This window comes from Notechis scutatus, chromosome 2 (assembly GCF_049901735.1).
Source record: "Notechis scutatus isolate UNSWTSFEM ecotype Mainland chromosome 2, rNotScu1.2, whole genome shotgun sequence".
Lineage (NCBI taxonomy): Eukaryota > Metazoa > Chordata > Lepidosauria > Squamata > Elapidae > Notechis > Notechis scutatus.
The window spans coordinates 100274226-100292860 of record NC_142010.1 but is presented as its reverse complement, the minus strand read 5'-3'; the positions used below and the strand labels follow the sequence as shown (position 1 = coordinate 100292860).

General features: G+C 36.5%; 1 protein-coding gene across 1 annotated transcript in view; it reads left to right on the top strand.

Annotated features, from left to right (window-relative positions):
- CACNA1A (calcium voltage-gated channel subunit alpha1 A) overlaps positions 1-18635 on the top strand; it is a 361279-nt gene that overhangs the window by 300989 nt on the left and 41655 nt on the right. The window contains exons 34-39 of the mRNA XM_087955556.1: positions 245-361; positions 806-871; positions 2715-2830; positions 3281-3431; positions 5167-5294; positions 7293-7389. Coding sequence (XP_087811682.1) covers positions 245-361; positions 806-871; positions 2715-2830; positions 3281-3431; positions 5167-5294; positions 7293-7389 — 675 coding nt within the window. The remainder of the gene's footprint in view (positions 1-244; positions 362-805; positions 872-2714; positions 2831-3280; positions 3432-5166; positions 5295-7292; positions 7390-18635) is intronic.

Below are 18635 nucleotides of genomic sequence, written 5' to 3'. Positions count from 1 at the left end.
TAGTTGCTAAAAAAAATCTGGTAAAGTAAGATTTAAAACAATAAAAACACCCAATCAGAACCAATCATAGTGTTAATTACTAACCTATGGATTACTCTCTTCCTTTCTTTGCTATTTAATTACCATTATTAATTTTACTAACCAGTGCAGTGTTGGTTTGAATTTGTTTCTTAACCAGTTCCTGGATCTTTATTTTCTGCACCCCATTCTAATCTTGCTTGTGTATTTTTCTTCATCTCCCTAGAACAACTTCATCAACCTGAGTTTTCTTAGGCTGTTTCGAGCTGCCCGTCTCATTAAGCTGCTCCGACAAGGCTATACCATCCGCATTCTGCTCTGGACCTTTGTCCAATCTTTTAAGGTAATGATCAAAGGTACTGAATTGCTAATTTAAGATGTTTGGGACAGAGAATAAAAATACAAAGATATAAAAGCTAAGGACCCAGACCTGGCATCTTCACAACTCTGCTTCTTTCATTTCTATTCAATCTATAGCTATTAACTGTAACTTTAAAATATGATCTTCATTATGGTGCCAGTAGAATTATATCTTATGAATATTTTTCTCATATTTTTACATAAAAGCAGTCACAGCAAAATTTTTGTAGTCATAGTAGTTTGCAACAGGAATTAGTAAAAAAAAAAAAGTAATATAGCTTTATTACTGCATTGAATTAAAAAAAACAGCAGTGAGAATTTGGGAACAGCTAAAGTTTGTAAGAAGCAAAGTGCCATATTCCCAGGAAAACCAGTGTGATTGTTTAAAGAAAATAAATTTAGAAAATAAATGTTTTTATTTCATTAGGCCCTTCCATATGTGTGTTTGCTGATTGCAATGCTGTTTTTTATCTACGCCATTATAGGAATGCAGGTAAGCCCACTATCTCCTGTGGAGTATTGTTATGCTTGCTGCAGAAGCAGTGTGATGGCTTGGGATTGGTAGCTCTATTGGTTTTATTTTATGCATTTTGAATTTGAGAGACCTCAGCCAGTGGGTGGCTATGTGGAGAGTCCTGAAGAATACAGAATAACAGACTTGGAAGGAACCTTGGTAGTCTTCTAGTCAACCCCCTGCTCAAGCAGGAGACTTTATACCATTTAAGACAAATGGGTGTCCAATCTCTTCTTAAAAACCTCCAATGATGGAGTATTAACAACTTCTAGAGGCAAGCCATTCCACTGGTTAATTATTCTCACTGTCTGTAAATTTCTCCTTAATTATATGTTGAATCTCTCCTTAATAAGTTTCCATCTCTTACTTCTTGTTCTGCCCTCAGGTGCTTTGGAAAATAATTGACCCCCATTTCTCTGTAACAGTCTCTCAAATACCAGAAGACTGCTATCATGTCACCCCTAGTCCTTCTCTTTATGAGACTAGACATACCGAGTTCCTGCAACCATTCATCATATGATTTAGCCTCCAGCTCTCTGTTGATCTTTGTTGAACTTCTCACCACTTTTTCTAGAGTCCCAACGTCTTTTTGTTTCATGGTGACCAAAACTGGTTAGGGTCCAGGGTTTAAGTCTGTCAAGATCTTTCTGGATCTTAAGCACTTCTGATATCATCCACAAATCTCTTGATATCATCCACAAATTTCATGAATTCCCTTTTTATCCCTTCATCCAAATCATTTATGAAGACGTTGAAGATATTGGGCCTAAGACAAAACCTTGAGGTACCCCACTGCATGCTTGTAAATGTGGTTGCATTGAGGATTACATGTTGAGTGCAGTTTGTCAGCCAGTTACAAATCCATATGGTGGTGATGCTGTCTATCCCACATTTTTCTATCTTACCAAGAAGTAGGTAGCGTTCTACTTTGTCAAATGACTTACTAAAGAAAATATACTATGTGAAAATATACTATGTCCAAGCATTTTGCTGGTCCACTAAGTTAGTCACTTTGTGAAAGAATGCAATTAGGCTTATCTGGCGTGATCTGTTTTTGACAAACTCATAATTCTGTGACATTATTAATCAATGACATTTTTGTTACAACCATCTCCTTTGCAACATGTTAGTGCTTGCTCCATATATTCTAGTACAGTCTGAAATTGTTTAATGTAGTATCTTTCACATTTTAAAGCAATGTTTATGTAGTGGTATGAAATAGCCTGATTACACATTTATCCTTAAAAAATTAGCCTAGTCATATGATTTCAGGGTTTCATTGGACTATCCTTTTGCATGGTTCTGGATTTAGAACTAGCTCCAATAAGAGAGGAAGGATGGGAAGCACTGAAAGAGAACTTATCTCTGCCAGAAATGAGATATGAAATATCTGCCAGAAGTTTCCTATATAGGGAAGGTTGAAAGAGTAGGGTTGCCCTCATTCTTTATACTTGAGAAATCTGTTTTTATCCTTTGACTCAGGGAACTCATCCCAGGAAACATCTGGAGTTCAAACAGATAGATATTTCTCCACTACTGCTTTTAATCAATGATAAAAGAAGCATTCTGGCTCTATTGCAGCTGGCAAAGACCCTTAAAGTGTTTGCCTTGGAACAATAACTTGGTTGCTGATTTGCCATAGCTCATTGCAAACTCTTGCTGAAGGAGCACTCCAAGCTTTTATCAGGAATGCTTGTATTCAAGCACTGATTTTTCTATAAGACAATGGTGTCTATTTTTCCCCAAAATGTTTAATTTTTTTTATCAATTGCATTTGATAATTGCAAGTTTTTAAAATCTGTATATACCTTTGTTTCTTCAGGTTTTTGGCAATATTAGCATTGAACATGATGAGGATATGCCTGAGGATGACTTGCCTGCCATCACTGAGCACAATAATTTTCGCACATTCTTTCAAGCTTTGATGCTTCTTTTTAGGTGAGACTCAGCCATTATAACCGTGTTAAAGTACTGTGATACCAAGAGCCCTGGCTTTCTTAGGCTTATCAAGCCTTCATCTAATGCAAAAAATTATTTTATTCTGTTAGATAAAACTCAGCTAAATTAATTGTACACTGTACTGGTAGCTCAATAGACAATGTAATGGAAATTGTTTCTTAGTTCTACAAAAAAGTAACTGACCCAGTTCTGTATAAGAAAAAACAATTATTTTATTACCACAATTCATCCATTATAGTCAATAAGTTAATGTTGTAATTAACATAGTTTATATTCTGTTCTAGCAATCATTTAATACTGTCTGAGCCCACAAGTTTCTGATTTCTGATTACTAGTATCACGCTTGTCCTCAGATGGTGATATGACTGCTCCTTCTATGCTGAGTTTCCAGTGCTCACTATCTGTTCTTATTTCATCTCCCTTTCCCAGAAGTGCCACAGGTGAGGCTTGGCATGAGATCATGCTCTCTTGTCTAAGTGGAAAACTCTGTGATGAAAAAGCAGATCTCAAAGGATATCAGTGTGGCAATGAGTTTGCATACTTCTATTTTGTTTCCTTCATTTTCCTGTGTTCTTTCCTGGTGAGTAAAGGATACACAGAGTACTAAATAGGTAGATAAAGCATGTATTTGGGATATATGAGACCATGAATATTACTGATTAAAATGTCAGTAGACTATCCTTCTAAGATAGCATTTCAAAATGATTTAACAGTCAGTTGTAGGACTGTCAGTCTTTATCCAACATTATGTTTCATGATAGTTTTTAAAAGTCACATATTTCAAATGATTATCAATATATAATTAAAAGAAATAAGAGAGGGAAAGGTAAATCTTCTATATCAGAGTTGCCCAACATTTCTGGCTTTGCAGATCGGGGGTGGGGGATGGTATTTCCATGAACGGCATGCACCTGCACCTGCTGCTCATGCAAATGAGGATATGCGTGTGCGCCTGCTCCCTGGCCATTTCCACAGCCCAGTTACAAACCCATCATGACTCATTAGTGGGCCATAGCCCACAATTTGGGGGCCCCTGTTCTATATATCAGTTACTGAAAAGCAAACAGATGCTTTCAAAAACATTTTAAATATCATAGGTGGCAAGGAATACATTCCAAATAGCATTATTGTAAAAACTCGAAGTGTATCAAGGAACTTATTTTCCTCTTCTCCCCAAATTATATTATCTCAAAGAAAACAGAATGTTTTTGCTGTTGCAAACATGAAGTGAAAAAATGCATTTTCTCTGTGGTAAAATATGAAAAACCAGTATGGAAAACTAGCACGACAAACATATTTTTATTGAGTAGTGGCTTTCCATTCCTGATGTTAAGCAGAATGAAGGTGGTGTTAATTCAACAATAGCACTCAACTTTTTAAAAATTGGTGTGGGAAAATAAGTACCAAAAAACGAAAAATGTTTAAGATACTGGTCACATTTTTCTTTTCTTTTTTTGTTTCTGATGTCTATCATTTTAATCACTTCCTCAGCTTTTAAATGTAAAGGGCAACTAATGGGTTATATTATGTGCCTGAAAAGGAGCTGTTATTTTTAGTGACACTTTCCTAGCTGCCATTACATCCACTGGTTAAGGATTAAGGATAGCCCTATAATCTGGAAGGCGTCAAATTGTACACTGGCCATATTAATAATCTTTTAAATTGCCTACTTGCATCTGAAGCAATGCCTCTCTTTCTAAAACATTTACATAATTGAGACAAGTATCCAGAAAATTTTTATACCACAGGCAACTGCCTAGTTTCTCTATAGTTGTTAAGCACAATTTAGAAGATGCATTTGGTATTAGTTCCTTCTATTTCCTTATTTTATTCCAGGAACTAATAAGGGAGGCTTCATGAGTGTCTGGAGCAATATAATCTAACTCACTATCTTTGTACAAATTAAGAATTTATTTTTGATGATGTACTTCAGTGTGCAGTGATTTTGTACTGGATTCCATATTGTGTTCTCTTTCAAGAAAGTGTATTCTACTTGTTCTACCTCCAATTGCCCTAAAATTCTACCAGCAATCCATATCCACCTTATTCCCTACTAAGTGTTTTTTCTTGCTTTTATATATGCTTTTATATAAGTCTGTTTATATCTATCTAAAAATGTATAATCTTGTGTGTAAGAAAGGGTGTAAAACATATTGTTTAATATACTATGCGGTCTCTTTTTATTAGATGCTTGAGCAGGTTTTTAAGTTCTTGCCAGGCAAGAAATATGAAGCAAGAAATAAATTCATCTTTTTTTTCCTGGACTTTCTGGTTATTTTGTATTTCTATTTTTCACTACAATTTTGATGTTGCAGATGTTGAACCTTTTCGTGGCTGTCATCATGGATAACTTTGAATATCTGACCCGTGACTCTTCCATTTTGGGGCCCCACCACCTGGATGAGTATGTTCGTGTGTGGGCTGAGTATGACCCTGCTGCCTGGTAAGGACACATCTATCTTACCGCTTCCAGTATGAAACCCAGACCCAAAGTCCATCTGAAGCAAGTGTTTACGGAAGTGGGTTTGATTGATTCATGATTTGGGATAGACTCCATAATAAGGAGATCCAAAGCAGGGGAGGGAGAAGTTCAATATGAACAGCGAGGCAGGAACATAATATATCAATTCCAGTAGAAAAGTGAGAGCTAAAAGTTATAAACAGTAAGTGAAAGCCAGTCCAGTTAAGATTATTTTATTACCTTTACACAGGAGGGGCTTTTGGCTGGTAAAAGCTTTTGCATTCTCATTCCAAAATGAAAGGCAGACCAACCTAGAGCAAGAAGGTGAAAAGAAGAATAGGATTCTGTTCACAAGGAAGGCTAGGATTTTATCTTGGCTTATTTTAGCAGAGTTGAACTATGGTAGGTCTTGATAGGTTACCAGCATTAACTACTGTGTTGTGAGAGAAAGATATTAACTGAGATAGAAGTGGAGCTACTGCCCCTGTTTGCATGCGCTCCATTGTGAGTCATACATTCTAGCAGAGCTCCAATCACCATGGAGCTGTAGCCCTGCCCTTCTGCTCTTCCCATTTCCATTCCTGTTGGCTAATTTCTCTGGGTCTTACTATAAATAACTGACTGAAAGAAACTGATGTGGGAATTAATCACTGTTTAACATTTCCTTTTTTAATTTTAGGTTTTTGCAGCTGGATTCTGTCAAGTCCACACACACACACTTTCACTTTAACCCATAATGTTCAAAAGAACATGATATATGTCCCTTTGTGGCCAGGGATATACCCATGCCATTTCTTTAATCTGAATTGTGGGCTTTATAGTCTTTCCATATGACAACTGGGTAACCATGCTAGCAACATTTGAACCAAAGAATTAGTCTGAATCTAGTCTCTGTTGGTGGCTATGTTTAATTTTTTGCCCACTTTACAACATGTAAACCAAATAAAATTGTGGAGCTACTAGTTTGCATCCTGTTGAAAACTCAAAGATACTACATACAGTTGATCAGTCAAGGAAGGATGCCTAGTAGCTCTTTTAGCAATATATGACACACTCTTATTATTTCAATCTATTAAAATGACTTCGTGTATATGTGTATATATGTTTATCTGATAGGGCCTGGGCTTCCCTTCTATTGTGCAATTGTTCTTGTAAATTTGTCAATGGTTTGCTGGAGAGGAGCTAGCCACAAGGTTGCTATAAGTAGGCATGGTTAGCAAAGTTGTAATAATTGGCATCTAACAGAAGAGCCACCTAGCATTATCTAGATATTATTTATTATCTGAAAATCTAGTTTTCCCCCATCTGAGTACAAGTCACCCTATATTTATTAAGAAAACCAGTGGAAAAAAATTGAAATAAAAGCCCTTGGCAATAGTGATTGATTTTAACATGTTCGTTTTGAATTCTCAAAAAGACAACCATGTTCCATACAAGATAAGTGAATTGGTACCCAAGAATTAGAAAAATCTGATAAGTTAAGATTTGATGTAAATTTCACCTACCTTACCACTTAATGTCTAAGACTTCTATTAATTCTCAGCTGCTTACTATATGAATGTAAACCAAAAAGGGCCAACATGTCACCCTCCAGCTGTTCTTGAAGTCCAGGCTCCATAAGCCCTAGCTCGCATGGCCATAGTAAAGGATTATGGAAACCACTGGCCAACATCTGGAGGGCCACAGATTGCCCATTCCTATTATAATTTATATATTGATTCCCTTCCCTTCTCACAAAGTTGATGGGAAGCATCAGTAAAAAATAATAATGATGTGCTATGGCCCTAAGAAGCCCCTTTCTTCCTACTGCAGCCAATGGGAAAGTTCAGCTCCTTCGTATAAACAGAGGGAAATGGTATTATTTGACTGAAGTGAAAGTCTCTAGTCATTAGTTCTGCTATGTTCTATGTGTACATAACAGTGTATATGTTTATTTTGCCCTGTAGCGTCTGCACTAACCCCCGTGTATTCTTCTTGCAGTGGCCGAATTCATTATAAGGATATGTACAGTTTATTACGTGTAATATCTCCCCCCCTGGGCTTAGGCAAGAAATGCCCTCATAGGGTTGCTTGCAAGGTTTGACTTACACTAAAACCTGCTAGCATCAACGGAATGAATGTTGCTTATGGTTTTTTTTAATATATATCTTTTATATATATATGCGTGTGTGCATATATATATATATATCTCCATACACTTACATATCTATATATTGCACTTTCAAAAATAATTTAGTAATTAGCCAACAGAATGCGTGAAATGATGCTGCCACCCAGACCAGTAACGCATGGAGCATAGCAATTACCTTGAACCATCTCTGCTTGCTGTTAGCTGGATCTAGGCCTGGAAGTTTTATGAGTCTCTCTGTACCCACCACTACCACTTTCTGCATACTAATACTTCCATCTGGGGAGGACAGAGACTCCATCCACACTCTACCATTTCTCCCTTTCCCACCCACCCCTTTCTCTCCCCAATTCTTTCCAAACTTTTTCCCCCAGCACCTTTTCTTCCTGTAGTCTTCCCTTCTCCTATATTGGCAAAAAGGGGCTTTCTTCTCTCTCTCTCTCTCTCTCTCTCTCTCTCTCTCTCTCTCTCTTCTCTCTCTCTTTCTAAGAAAACCTGACTCTTTGTACTTTTTGATCTACTAAGAATGTAAGGATTGTGATCTGCATTAACCTCATAGTGAGCAAGGCAGATAATGACACATGCTTAAGTGAAATCTGAACTCTTGTGACAAGGACACAGACTTTGAAAGTGTTTGGTGGCCCACAATTTGATTAGAAACCATCTTTCTAGTAAAAATCATCCATGAAGATCAAGCATATTTATACTCCTTGCTGACCAGCAGCACAGTAATCTTTTCATTTTTATCTTTTTTTTCTTTTCTAATTGATTTTTAATATTTTTTTTCTTTCCAATTCTTTCTCTCTATTTTTCCATGTATTTTCCTTTTTTAAAATTATTATTAGTTATTATTGGCTATTTTTTATTTTTTGCTCCCAGGGGCCGGATGACTTTCATGGACATGTATGAGATGCTGAGACATATGTCTCCACCCCTGGGGTTAGGGAAGAAATGCCCTGCCCGTGTTGCTTATAAGGTAGAATATATATGTGTGTGTGTCTGTGTGTATATTATTTTTTTTAAAAAAAAACAATAAATATTTCAAGTCAGCTTCATTTTTAATGAAGAAACAATTAAGCCTATAATTTTTATAATTTCTTCCCCTTCCTCATTCCGGTTTCTTGAACAATGACAGTGTGTATATTCAGTTCTGTTAGTGTTTCATGTTTCAGAGACTCCATTATGGCCAGTAGATAGGGGGTGGATAAAAACAAATCTGAAGTGCATGTTCCAACTGAAATAATTCATTGAAGTGCCATTTAGCAGAAATTGTTTATCATTCCCTTAGTACTCTCCAAATAACCTAAAAATTGAGATTGCTTTAAACCTGCCTAATTCAATATAGATTCCTTAACCCTAACCCCACCTCCCCAATATATTAAGAATAACAAAGAAGAGATAGCAAAAATAAAAACCCATTGAATAAAGTCATAGGACTTTAGAATGTGAAACAAATAAAAACATCAATTCGAAATTAAAATGTAGTCAACTACACTGCAGTGGCAAGCTACACAACAAATACAATATGTTAGAATACCTTTGATGTCCAAATAATAAATTTTTAAGGTAAACATTGTTTTCATCTGGTGACATATCTTCATAGAACGTATCCACATGGAAACCAAGCATTTGTAACTTATAAATAAAACTTTACACTAATCTATGTCAGGTTCCCCCAAATAAAATCATGCTTCAGTAATTCCTATCTTCTCTGAATGCAGAACATATATGCAACAACATTTAGATTTTATTTCTGTCTAAATAAATGTCACAGCACTAGTTACAACCCATCTCCAGTACAGTACATTAATTATATTATGGCAGAGAGGGCCATTCTCTGTAGGACAAAAGCAAAATTAGGTACTTGGTATGCTATGCTCTACTATACAGTGATAATATATTTGTCTTACATTAAAACTAAAAGATTTGGACTGGATCCAAAAGCTGAATCTGGATTTACTTTCTTAAAGTGCAGAGAAGATTCAGACAAATTCTGTTGCAGATCTGAAAGTAAGTTTGGATCAATATCAGAATAGATTTGTTTTCCAACCACCACCACCATCCCGTACACACACACACACACACACACACACACACACACACACACACATTAGAATTTAGTAAGTATTGGTGCATATTCCAATTGGGAGTAAAAAATTCAACTGCCTCCCCAAGGCACCTAGCATAGCCCAATAGTTTGAGTTATACATCATGATTTTTAATCTTCACTATGTTTGAAAATAGAAAGAAAATGCAAATAAAGGAGCAAGAAGGTCATTCTTATTGTTTCCTGTCTGGTGATAAAACTAAACATTTTATTGTTTATTTCCTCATGGCTGGTGGTAATGTAAAATGCCACAGCCCTTGAACTAAGCAGAAAAGTATGCAGACATTAAATTCCTACATTAAATGCCAAGCCTTATTCTGCTTCAGGAAAAATTTTGATGAGAGGCTCTTTCCTTATTGTAGGAATGATGTGAGGCCAATTTAAGAAAAACTTCCTGCTGGCTGGAAAAATAATTATCCCTAATGAACTAGGGGAGGGGAGAAGGGAAGAATTTTGATAATCAGCCAGCCACTATTTTAGCCTTTTGCCAAAATGTGGCTTTACTACTTTAGTGCACTGCCTGGCCAACTCTCTGTCTGAGATCAGCTGCTTATTAAAGATGGAGAAAGGACAGACTGTTCCAAATTGTCCAACTCTTCCTTAGCCTAGACTGAAAATCTGGAACAAACAGGAGCAGAAAAAGGCTTATCAGGAAACAGCTAACAGATCAGGTGCTGGGGAGGCTATTTTTAAATTAAACAAATTTACTGCTAGACATGGGTCCAGTGAAAGATTCATAAATATGGCAATGGGTTTAGTGCTCTTTGCGATTAAAAATAGCTGAGATAACAGCTGGGAGTGGGGAGTAGTTGCTCACAAATGAAGGTGAATATGCATGTCCAGGATAACGTTGCAGGATCCAATTTGAGTCGGTCACCAGGAACAGAGGTTTTCTTTTCTTTCGGACTCATGGTGGAGCCCATCTTCAGGGAACTTCTCTCTAGCAGAATGTGTCCTCGGTGTAGTAGAAGAACTTCCCATTTTGTTTTGCAACTACCACCCTTGTCTATCAGCTGTTTTAACTTTGAGTTTAGCACACTTCTGAAAGAACGTTAAACTGTCGTTTCAATATATAAAAAAAGGTAACATGTCTTACGTAGACATTGTAGCTCCTTTCACCTGTTTTTCAAGATAATTCATAGATAATTGATAGTCAGTTCTTTACCTCCCAGAGCTGCAATTGCAGAAGAAGCAGACAGAGGAAGAAGCCAGTTTTTTTAACCTGACTGGTCTCTGACAAAGTTGATCCATTTAACTGGTGACTTGTCAAGTGATAAGCTACCTCTTCCAGATTCTCCTGTAAACAAATACATGATAAGTAAATATTAATACATTTCATATGAGTAGCTTTCAGGTGTGATAGGAAGGTTGTAGTCTGAAGTGGCAGAGAGAAATCTATATTTCTGAAGGTTGACTCCGCCTTCCATCCTTCCAAGATCGGTAAAATGAGGACTCGGATTGTTGGGGGCAATATGCTGATTCTTTAAACTGCTTAGAGCTGTAAAGCACTATGAAGCGGTATATAAGTCTAAGTGCTACTGCTACTGCTTCTGTTTCTCAATGCAGTACCCCCCCACTCCTCTACTACTCAGCTTCAGTTTTGCTTGATGCAGTTCTCCAAGCAAGGAAATAACCAGAAACATAGTGAATAGCCCAGTTTGAATGAACCAGATTTTCCTGCAGCCTGTAACAGAATTACCCAGAAGGGAGGATTATGCCTGTTCGTGGCCCAACCAGTACAGAGGCCTAGAGGTGAAGATGCCCACCTCCCACTTGGAAGGTTGAGAATTCAATCCTTGGCAGTGACATATGTTTCTCTATTAGGATGCAAAGAGAAGACAACTACTGCGAACCCTACATAGATGTCAGGAAGGGCATCTGGCCTGTAAATGCTCAGCTCCATTTGGTTGCTCCAATTCCACCCTGAAGCAAGGGATTACAAGGTTGTTAAAAACATGCTAGTTCATGGCCCCAATAAAAATGCTGGTGTCGGGAGAAAGGGGAAAATTCTGCTTTAAAACTAGAGTAGCTAAAAATACATAACAATTGCAGGATATTATTAGATGAAAATAGTGCTATCAGGCTATGCCATATAAAAACCAGGGTATATGTATGGCATAATTTCAGTCAGGATCAACCTCCCACACTTGCTATTTACATTAGAAGAAAAGTTGCTATTATGCCTCTCCCCAGCAATACATACATAAATATACACCTCAATTAAAAATATGAATAACACCATCTAGTTTGACCCTGGAATGTTTAATAAATGCTTATTCTGAACATTGAACAATGAAGTTTCTTTAATCAACATACAGTTAACATCTAAGCCAGTTTTGTGTGTTTTTATCATCAAGTTCCATACTCTAAAAAGATTTACCTAACTAATTTTTCTCTACTTTAAACTACACAACACTGTAGAACAATAGGATAGGCAAAAATCATTTCAAGTATCCAGATGGCACAAGCTAGCTATGCAATTGAAGAGATAAATAATAATATAAGAAAGAACACTACAGAAAAAGGGCAATAAAATTGTGAAAAATTATGTATAACAGTCTTCCTTCAAACCCTCACTAATAGCAACTTCCCCAAACTTGGCAGTCTCCAGATGTTTGGACAATCTGCAAAATTCCCCAACTAACATCACCATTAGAATCCTGAAAACTGATGTCCACACATCTGGAGAACCTCCCATGCACTCTCCTTGTTAGTTCATCCATGTATTAACAAGGAAATTGGCACCATGTCAGATGAATTTCAGGTATTAATTTGCTTGACCTGAGAAATTTTCTGTCTACAAGAACATTAGGAGAAGGCATTCACTATTAACAAGAAGCAATTACTCCTTTTTCTGCCTCTTCCCCCTTTCTCTGCTTTCATGCCTCTTCCTCTGTCAATACAGTTCTGTCAGAATTTTTTCCTTCTGTCCCTCAGTATTTCCATAGTCTAACCCTAATCCTCTGCACAATTCAGTAACAGATCCAAAGTGTGTCTTTTTTTCTCTCCCAATTCCCAATTCAGCAACCTGAGTTCTTGTGACATTTTCCATGTGTGTGAGTGAGTCAGAGAGAAAGATCTTTCCTTCACCTCATCCATTGGATTTCTGTTACTGATTCATGGCCTTCCTATTGAAATGTTCACTCTCACTTGAATGGAAAGGGTTTTTCTCTACCTTTGTTAGCAGGAGATACAATGAGTTGATTGAGGTGCAGTGCAGTCTGAGACTATGAAAATTATGTAGCAAATATGCCACTATATGATGGAATAACAAAGGCAATCACATGAATTCAAGCAAGAACACAAAGGAAATTATGAAATGCTTCAAAATGAAACTCGAGTCAAAATCTATGAATGAGGTTCTTCAGATGAACTGTAGCAGTTTTTAATGTTGGGCTATGTATCCAAGGATTCTGATTCAAATAGTAATAAAAAGTACATTATTGCATCAATCACTATACTTAAAAGTTTCTGACATAACCAGAGATTTGTGGGGGGGGGATTGTTGTCTTGTCCAGTTGTTTATTAATGAAGGAGTCATGTAGGAAAAAATATTCTGTCCAATTATGCAACGTCCATTTGGTTGCTAATAGTTAATACAGGCCTCCAGATGCAATTGCATATCTCCCTTATGGTTCCTACATTTCTGAATTACTATGCAGAAGCCATAGTAGAAATGTAATACTATCCTTAACTGCCTCTTGCTCTTGGTAGATTCATTTTTCTATGATTGTTTGAGTTAAGAAATAAAAGAGATTGTTGCTCTTCCCATGTGTCCTACAGAGGGCATCATCAACCTCAGGATGGCACAACTTCCTGGAGCTAATAGGGTGCACAAGTACATTTGCCTCTATCTGTGGTCATGCCTAGAGAGTAGAGTGATTGGTCTAATGAAATTCTTTAATAGTCCATTCAGTATACATAATATTTAGAAAATGTTGTTTTTTTATTTTTTTTATAGCTACCTAGCATCTCCTTTCCCTTTTCCACCTCCTATAACTACTTGCCTAAACTAAAAGATGGGGCATGTGAGAAGGCAATGGGATTGGGTGATATATTCTCTGCACTGTTGCTAATCTGCCTCCAGCCTAAAGAAACAGGGAACCAGGAATTAGAGGGTATATCTGTCTATTCCTGCCATTTCTTTGTAACTATGGGAATGTAATACTAGATGGTTCATGACACTCAGTATCATTAGAGACCAGCACTTGTACCAGCCATTAGGTTCCATCAACTACCAAAGACCCACAAGATGCAACCTCTTCCATTCCTAAGTGCTGAGTTCCATCCCATTGCCCTCCACTTTTCTACAGGGCAGGGCGGGGACACAGTCACCGAGCCCACTTCTTCGAACTCAACGAATGGAGGCTTCTGAGGGCAACAGCTTGGAAGAGGGCCAACATTCCATCCCTCAGGGCAGCTTTCCATTTTGGCTCCAAGATCTTCTGGGTGGATGTCTGAGGTGGGGGTGAGTAATAAATCTCCCATTTGCTCCAACTCAGTTATCCAGGGAAGAAACCCAAGAGAGCTAAGGGACAGATCTAGCTCATTCCTATTTCAAGGGTGGAAATCCTTGGGCCAGTTATGACCTCCAACAATTCATTTGGATTTATCATGACTCCTCACTCTTCCCATTAGACGTAACTTTTAGGCCTATTTTGAAATATAGTTTGGGAGTTTAAGAGGTGGAAATCACTCCTTAACATTACCAAATTGCTTCTGAACATAGGATCAATGATATTTGGTTGGTTGGTGCAAATGAATGCTTTTGGACTATCAAAAGAATCTGTCCCATGAGGAGAAGTCCTATTTATACACATTGGGATTCAGGATTATCAGAACATTATTTCACCTTTCCTTCATCTCTTTCCCATTTAAGGCTGTTAATTTATTCTCAAAGTTCAAAGAAAGACCCTTTAAAAGTGGGGAAATTCCAAAGGTGACGAAAAGGTATCCATTAGTATTTCCTCCCTGCTGTCTGTCTTACAGCTTCTTGGAAATCTCTGGATTCTATTTTAAAAGTGGAAGCTGTCCTTTCAGGAAAACTTTAGCCTCCCTCTACAGGGACTTGTTTATTCCAAGCTGAACTTTTCACAACTTATTGGCCAATACATGTAGCGTTCTATAATTCTCTTCCGTTCAATGAACCTGAATACTTGCTTTCGCTGTCATTTTCTTTCTTACCATGTATGTAGTTATTGTCTTCAAACTACATTAATAACCTCTGAAAAGCAGATTGGCCCATGCCTCCAGAAACAGACTTTGAATGAGTGAATAAAAACTATGCATTTCCCACTTTCAGAACTGCTCACATTTCCTATTACTGATACCTCTGTTGCAGCATTAATTTCCTATTGGAGGTATAGTCTTAATCTCCCCTGTGAGAAAAAGTTGAGATGTACACAAAAACACTGTTAATAGCATTTGGAGTTTCTGCCAATATAAAAACAACATAAAAGACGGCATCTTTGATATCATCCCAGACCAGTCAAGTATGCCCTACAGAAATTTTCATGCAAAGGAGCCCTTTTGGATTACTTAACTCTGGATGCTATCCATTTCAGAGATTTGACCTATATTTTGCTACAAGAAAGCACATGCAATAGTTAAGAAACTAAGATAAGTATAAGTGCTCTTAGATTGATTTAATTGGTTCATTTTTTTTGCTTCCACACTCTTAGAATACCATAAGGGTGACAAGGATAAAACGAAAGCTTTTTCACTAGCCAGGAGGAAATGAGCATAGGTCCAAAGCTAACTAACCATTTCATTTTACCTATCATGTTTAAACCTTCAAAAGATCAATTAAAGATGAACAGTTTATTTCTCCATGAATATCCATATCTCCAATTTTATAATTTCTGAAAAACTCCTAAGATTGTGCTGTGGAAATTAAGCAATACAATCCCTCCACCCAGTCTAGCCAATCACTAATTTTAGATTGAGTCCACATAGAAAGTCTTTCCCAAATTAAAAAAATAATGTGGTTGAAAATTTCAGCTTTATCCACTCTAGCAATTTCACATTTTACCCATGCTCTTTATGAACCTTGGGGATCAACCTCCTTTTTCAAAAGTAAAAGTTTTTCTGCTGAAAAAATGTTGCCTACTAATTACATTAATGGAACCAAATATCTAAGAATTCTTCCCAGGTCTCATTCTAACCATGTATCTTCCAAATTCTCAAGAACCGTCAATCTGCTGATAGAAAACCTATCTGAACTGATTGTCTTCTGGACTTGGCCAACGCACTACTGTAGTTACAAGTTGTGACTGATCTGTTGGATCACAGAACTTCAAGAAAATAAATTGATTTCTTCCTTACAATTAAAGGGTCCCATGAACACAATAATTATATTTTCCAAGACAATTCTCTTATGAGAGAGATATTGGTTGTACATGGGTCTCTGCATAGAAATTTTCTAACAAGTACAAAATAGATATATGTGCTTCAGAGCTTTGAAAAGTCATGTCCCATTGAGTTGATGATTTGCTAATGTCAGAATTCCTTCCATAAATGCTCTGATATATCCCAAAGTTGAGAATGTTTTCCATGGGGCTTAGAAGAAAATGAGAATTCTGACCATGATTATCTATTATTTGAAGCCTCTGGAGGACATTCAGCTATTTCTAATTCAGAAAAGCATAATTCTATTTATGTTTCTATTTCATCATATATGAGGGTTGGTAGGCAGTACTCACTGGGTATTTCCTTCTGTCTGACCTTTTGGGTCATGAAATGTAAGGATTGGAAGAGTGCTGGAGAACATCTAATTCAAGCCACTGCCCAGTACAGGAATCCACTACTATTGCAACATTGGATTGTAATGTAGTAGATTGCCTTTTTTATGAAACTGAAATAAATGTACTTAAAATATATGTGTATGTATGTATGTATGTATGTATGTATGTATGTATGTATGTATGTATATATGTATATATATATATAAGTTTTTTTCTGAAGTTTTTGTGGGTATTTATATGTATGGTATTCAGCTTTGTTTGGGTATTTTCCCACATCATTATAGTTGTGCTTTTAAAGTTGTAGCAACGTTTTGGCAGAATCTCATCTGCCATCATCAGGCTTCTGTATTGTGTTCGTCTACAGAAGCCTGATGATGGCAGATGAGATTCTGCCGAAACGTTGCTACAACTTTAAAAGCACAACTATAATGATGTGGGAAAATACCTGAACAAAGCTGAATACCATACATATAAATACCCACGAAAACTTAAGAAATGTTAGTTACATTGTGAAGAAATAGTCTTGCTTTTCTAAGACAATCTGGGAGATAATATGGCTTCTCATCCTCTGAAAAGGCAAATTTAATTGTGGACCCTACCTACTAGCTCCAGGAGATACAACATCCTGAGGTAGAAAATATCCTCTATTGGACTCAGAGAATAAGCATTTAAAGTAAACATTCCCATTTATCTTGCAATGAACATGACCTTGCTAAGACAAGGATAAATTACAACATAAGCAACAAGAATGTTGGTGAACACAACACCAGGTGCTAATCATTCAGGCACATTTGGAAACTTAAGTACTCCATCACTTGCTTTGAAAATAATCACTTTTTATAATGCATACTGTCTACATCTTCCATTCAAAATGCTTAGTCCTTTCTCACCATTTCTTCTGTCATTTTTTCCAGAGAAAATTCTTAAGGGGGAAAAGATGGAATAGATCTATGATGCCTTTTGACTGATAACACTAGGAGCCTTCTACTATGTTGAAGGACTCCTACTGTTTAAATATGATACAAGGGCAAAGGATAATATAAATATTAATTAAAAGTTTTCATACAATCACCAATACCTAAGGATAGTTTTGTAAATAAAGTTAAGATAGAAAAGAGGAAGAAGCAATATGAGACTTGAGCAAAAGAAGAGGATCAAGCTACATTGCCTTTCTTTGCTTGTGGATTGTGGAACTGGAAGAAATGCCCCAATTTAACTGAAATTAACAGTAACAGACATGAGAACTGCCAAATGAATATATAAAATTGCTTTAAGCCAAGAAATGTTACTTTATTCACTCATATCTAATTGTTTTCCAACTGTAAACTATGAACCCTTTGTCAGGTTCTAAGGGACATGACTGAGGTCAAGATCTTCCATGTGCAAATGTTTATTTTAATATTAAGCTATAGTGTTTCTCTATAGAGATAACTTTTGTTTATGTATTTTTCTTTTATTCTTATTTACTCATTTCTGTGTTTAGAAGTTCTGTGGATGATGCATAGTAAAACCATCAATTTATACAAAATGCATCAATACACACATGAACTAAAAATTCTGTTAAACAGACGCTCTAAAAATTAATGAGTAATAAAATTCTTGAAATACTATGGAGACTGAAATACTGTAGAAAGATTACATAACTGAGAAGATAAAACACTGATGGTGCTGAAAAGGTAGCAATATAAGGACTGGGGAAGCATCTTTGTTGTACACTACTACTGCATTGGAAACAAACCCACTTCCATGTAACTACTTGCTACATTTCTGTGTATGAAGATACTCAAAGCAATGCAAGCTATGAACAGAAAGAAAAACTGAAGAATATATTCTTTTCTATCTCAGTAACAGTTACTCATCTTAAGAATATACTGATCAAAAATGGAAAATTCAGTTGCTTTTGAAGACAAAAGCTGCATTTACAGAAAATCTGCTCTTTCAACTGAGCAGTGCTTCAAAGAGGAGGCACATATAGCCATGTTTTCAAAATGCTACATTTATGTTCTGTTATCAAATAATGAGCTCTAAACACAAATTGTAAAGGTTCAGAAGAGGATATGAACTCAAATCACACAGCAGCTTGTTCTTCCATCAATAAAAGAGTTATGTTCTCAAAGACCAGTCTGAATACAGCATGCAAATAGTTTCTGCAAACTTTGCTTTTGATAGAGCTTGAAGTATTAAAGTAGTTTTCAAATAAAGGTGGACTTACAAGATGAGAAATGCATAAATAGATCAATAAACAAGACTGCTGTCTTGTCTTTGTCATGGGGACTAAAGAAGACCACAGAATAGTCTATATATTCCTGACAAGTAGAGCCATTGGTTTCAATCCATAGGTTTTG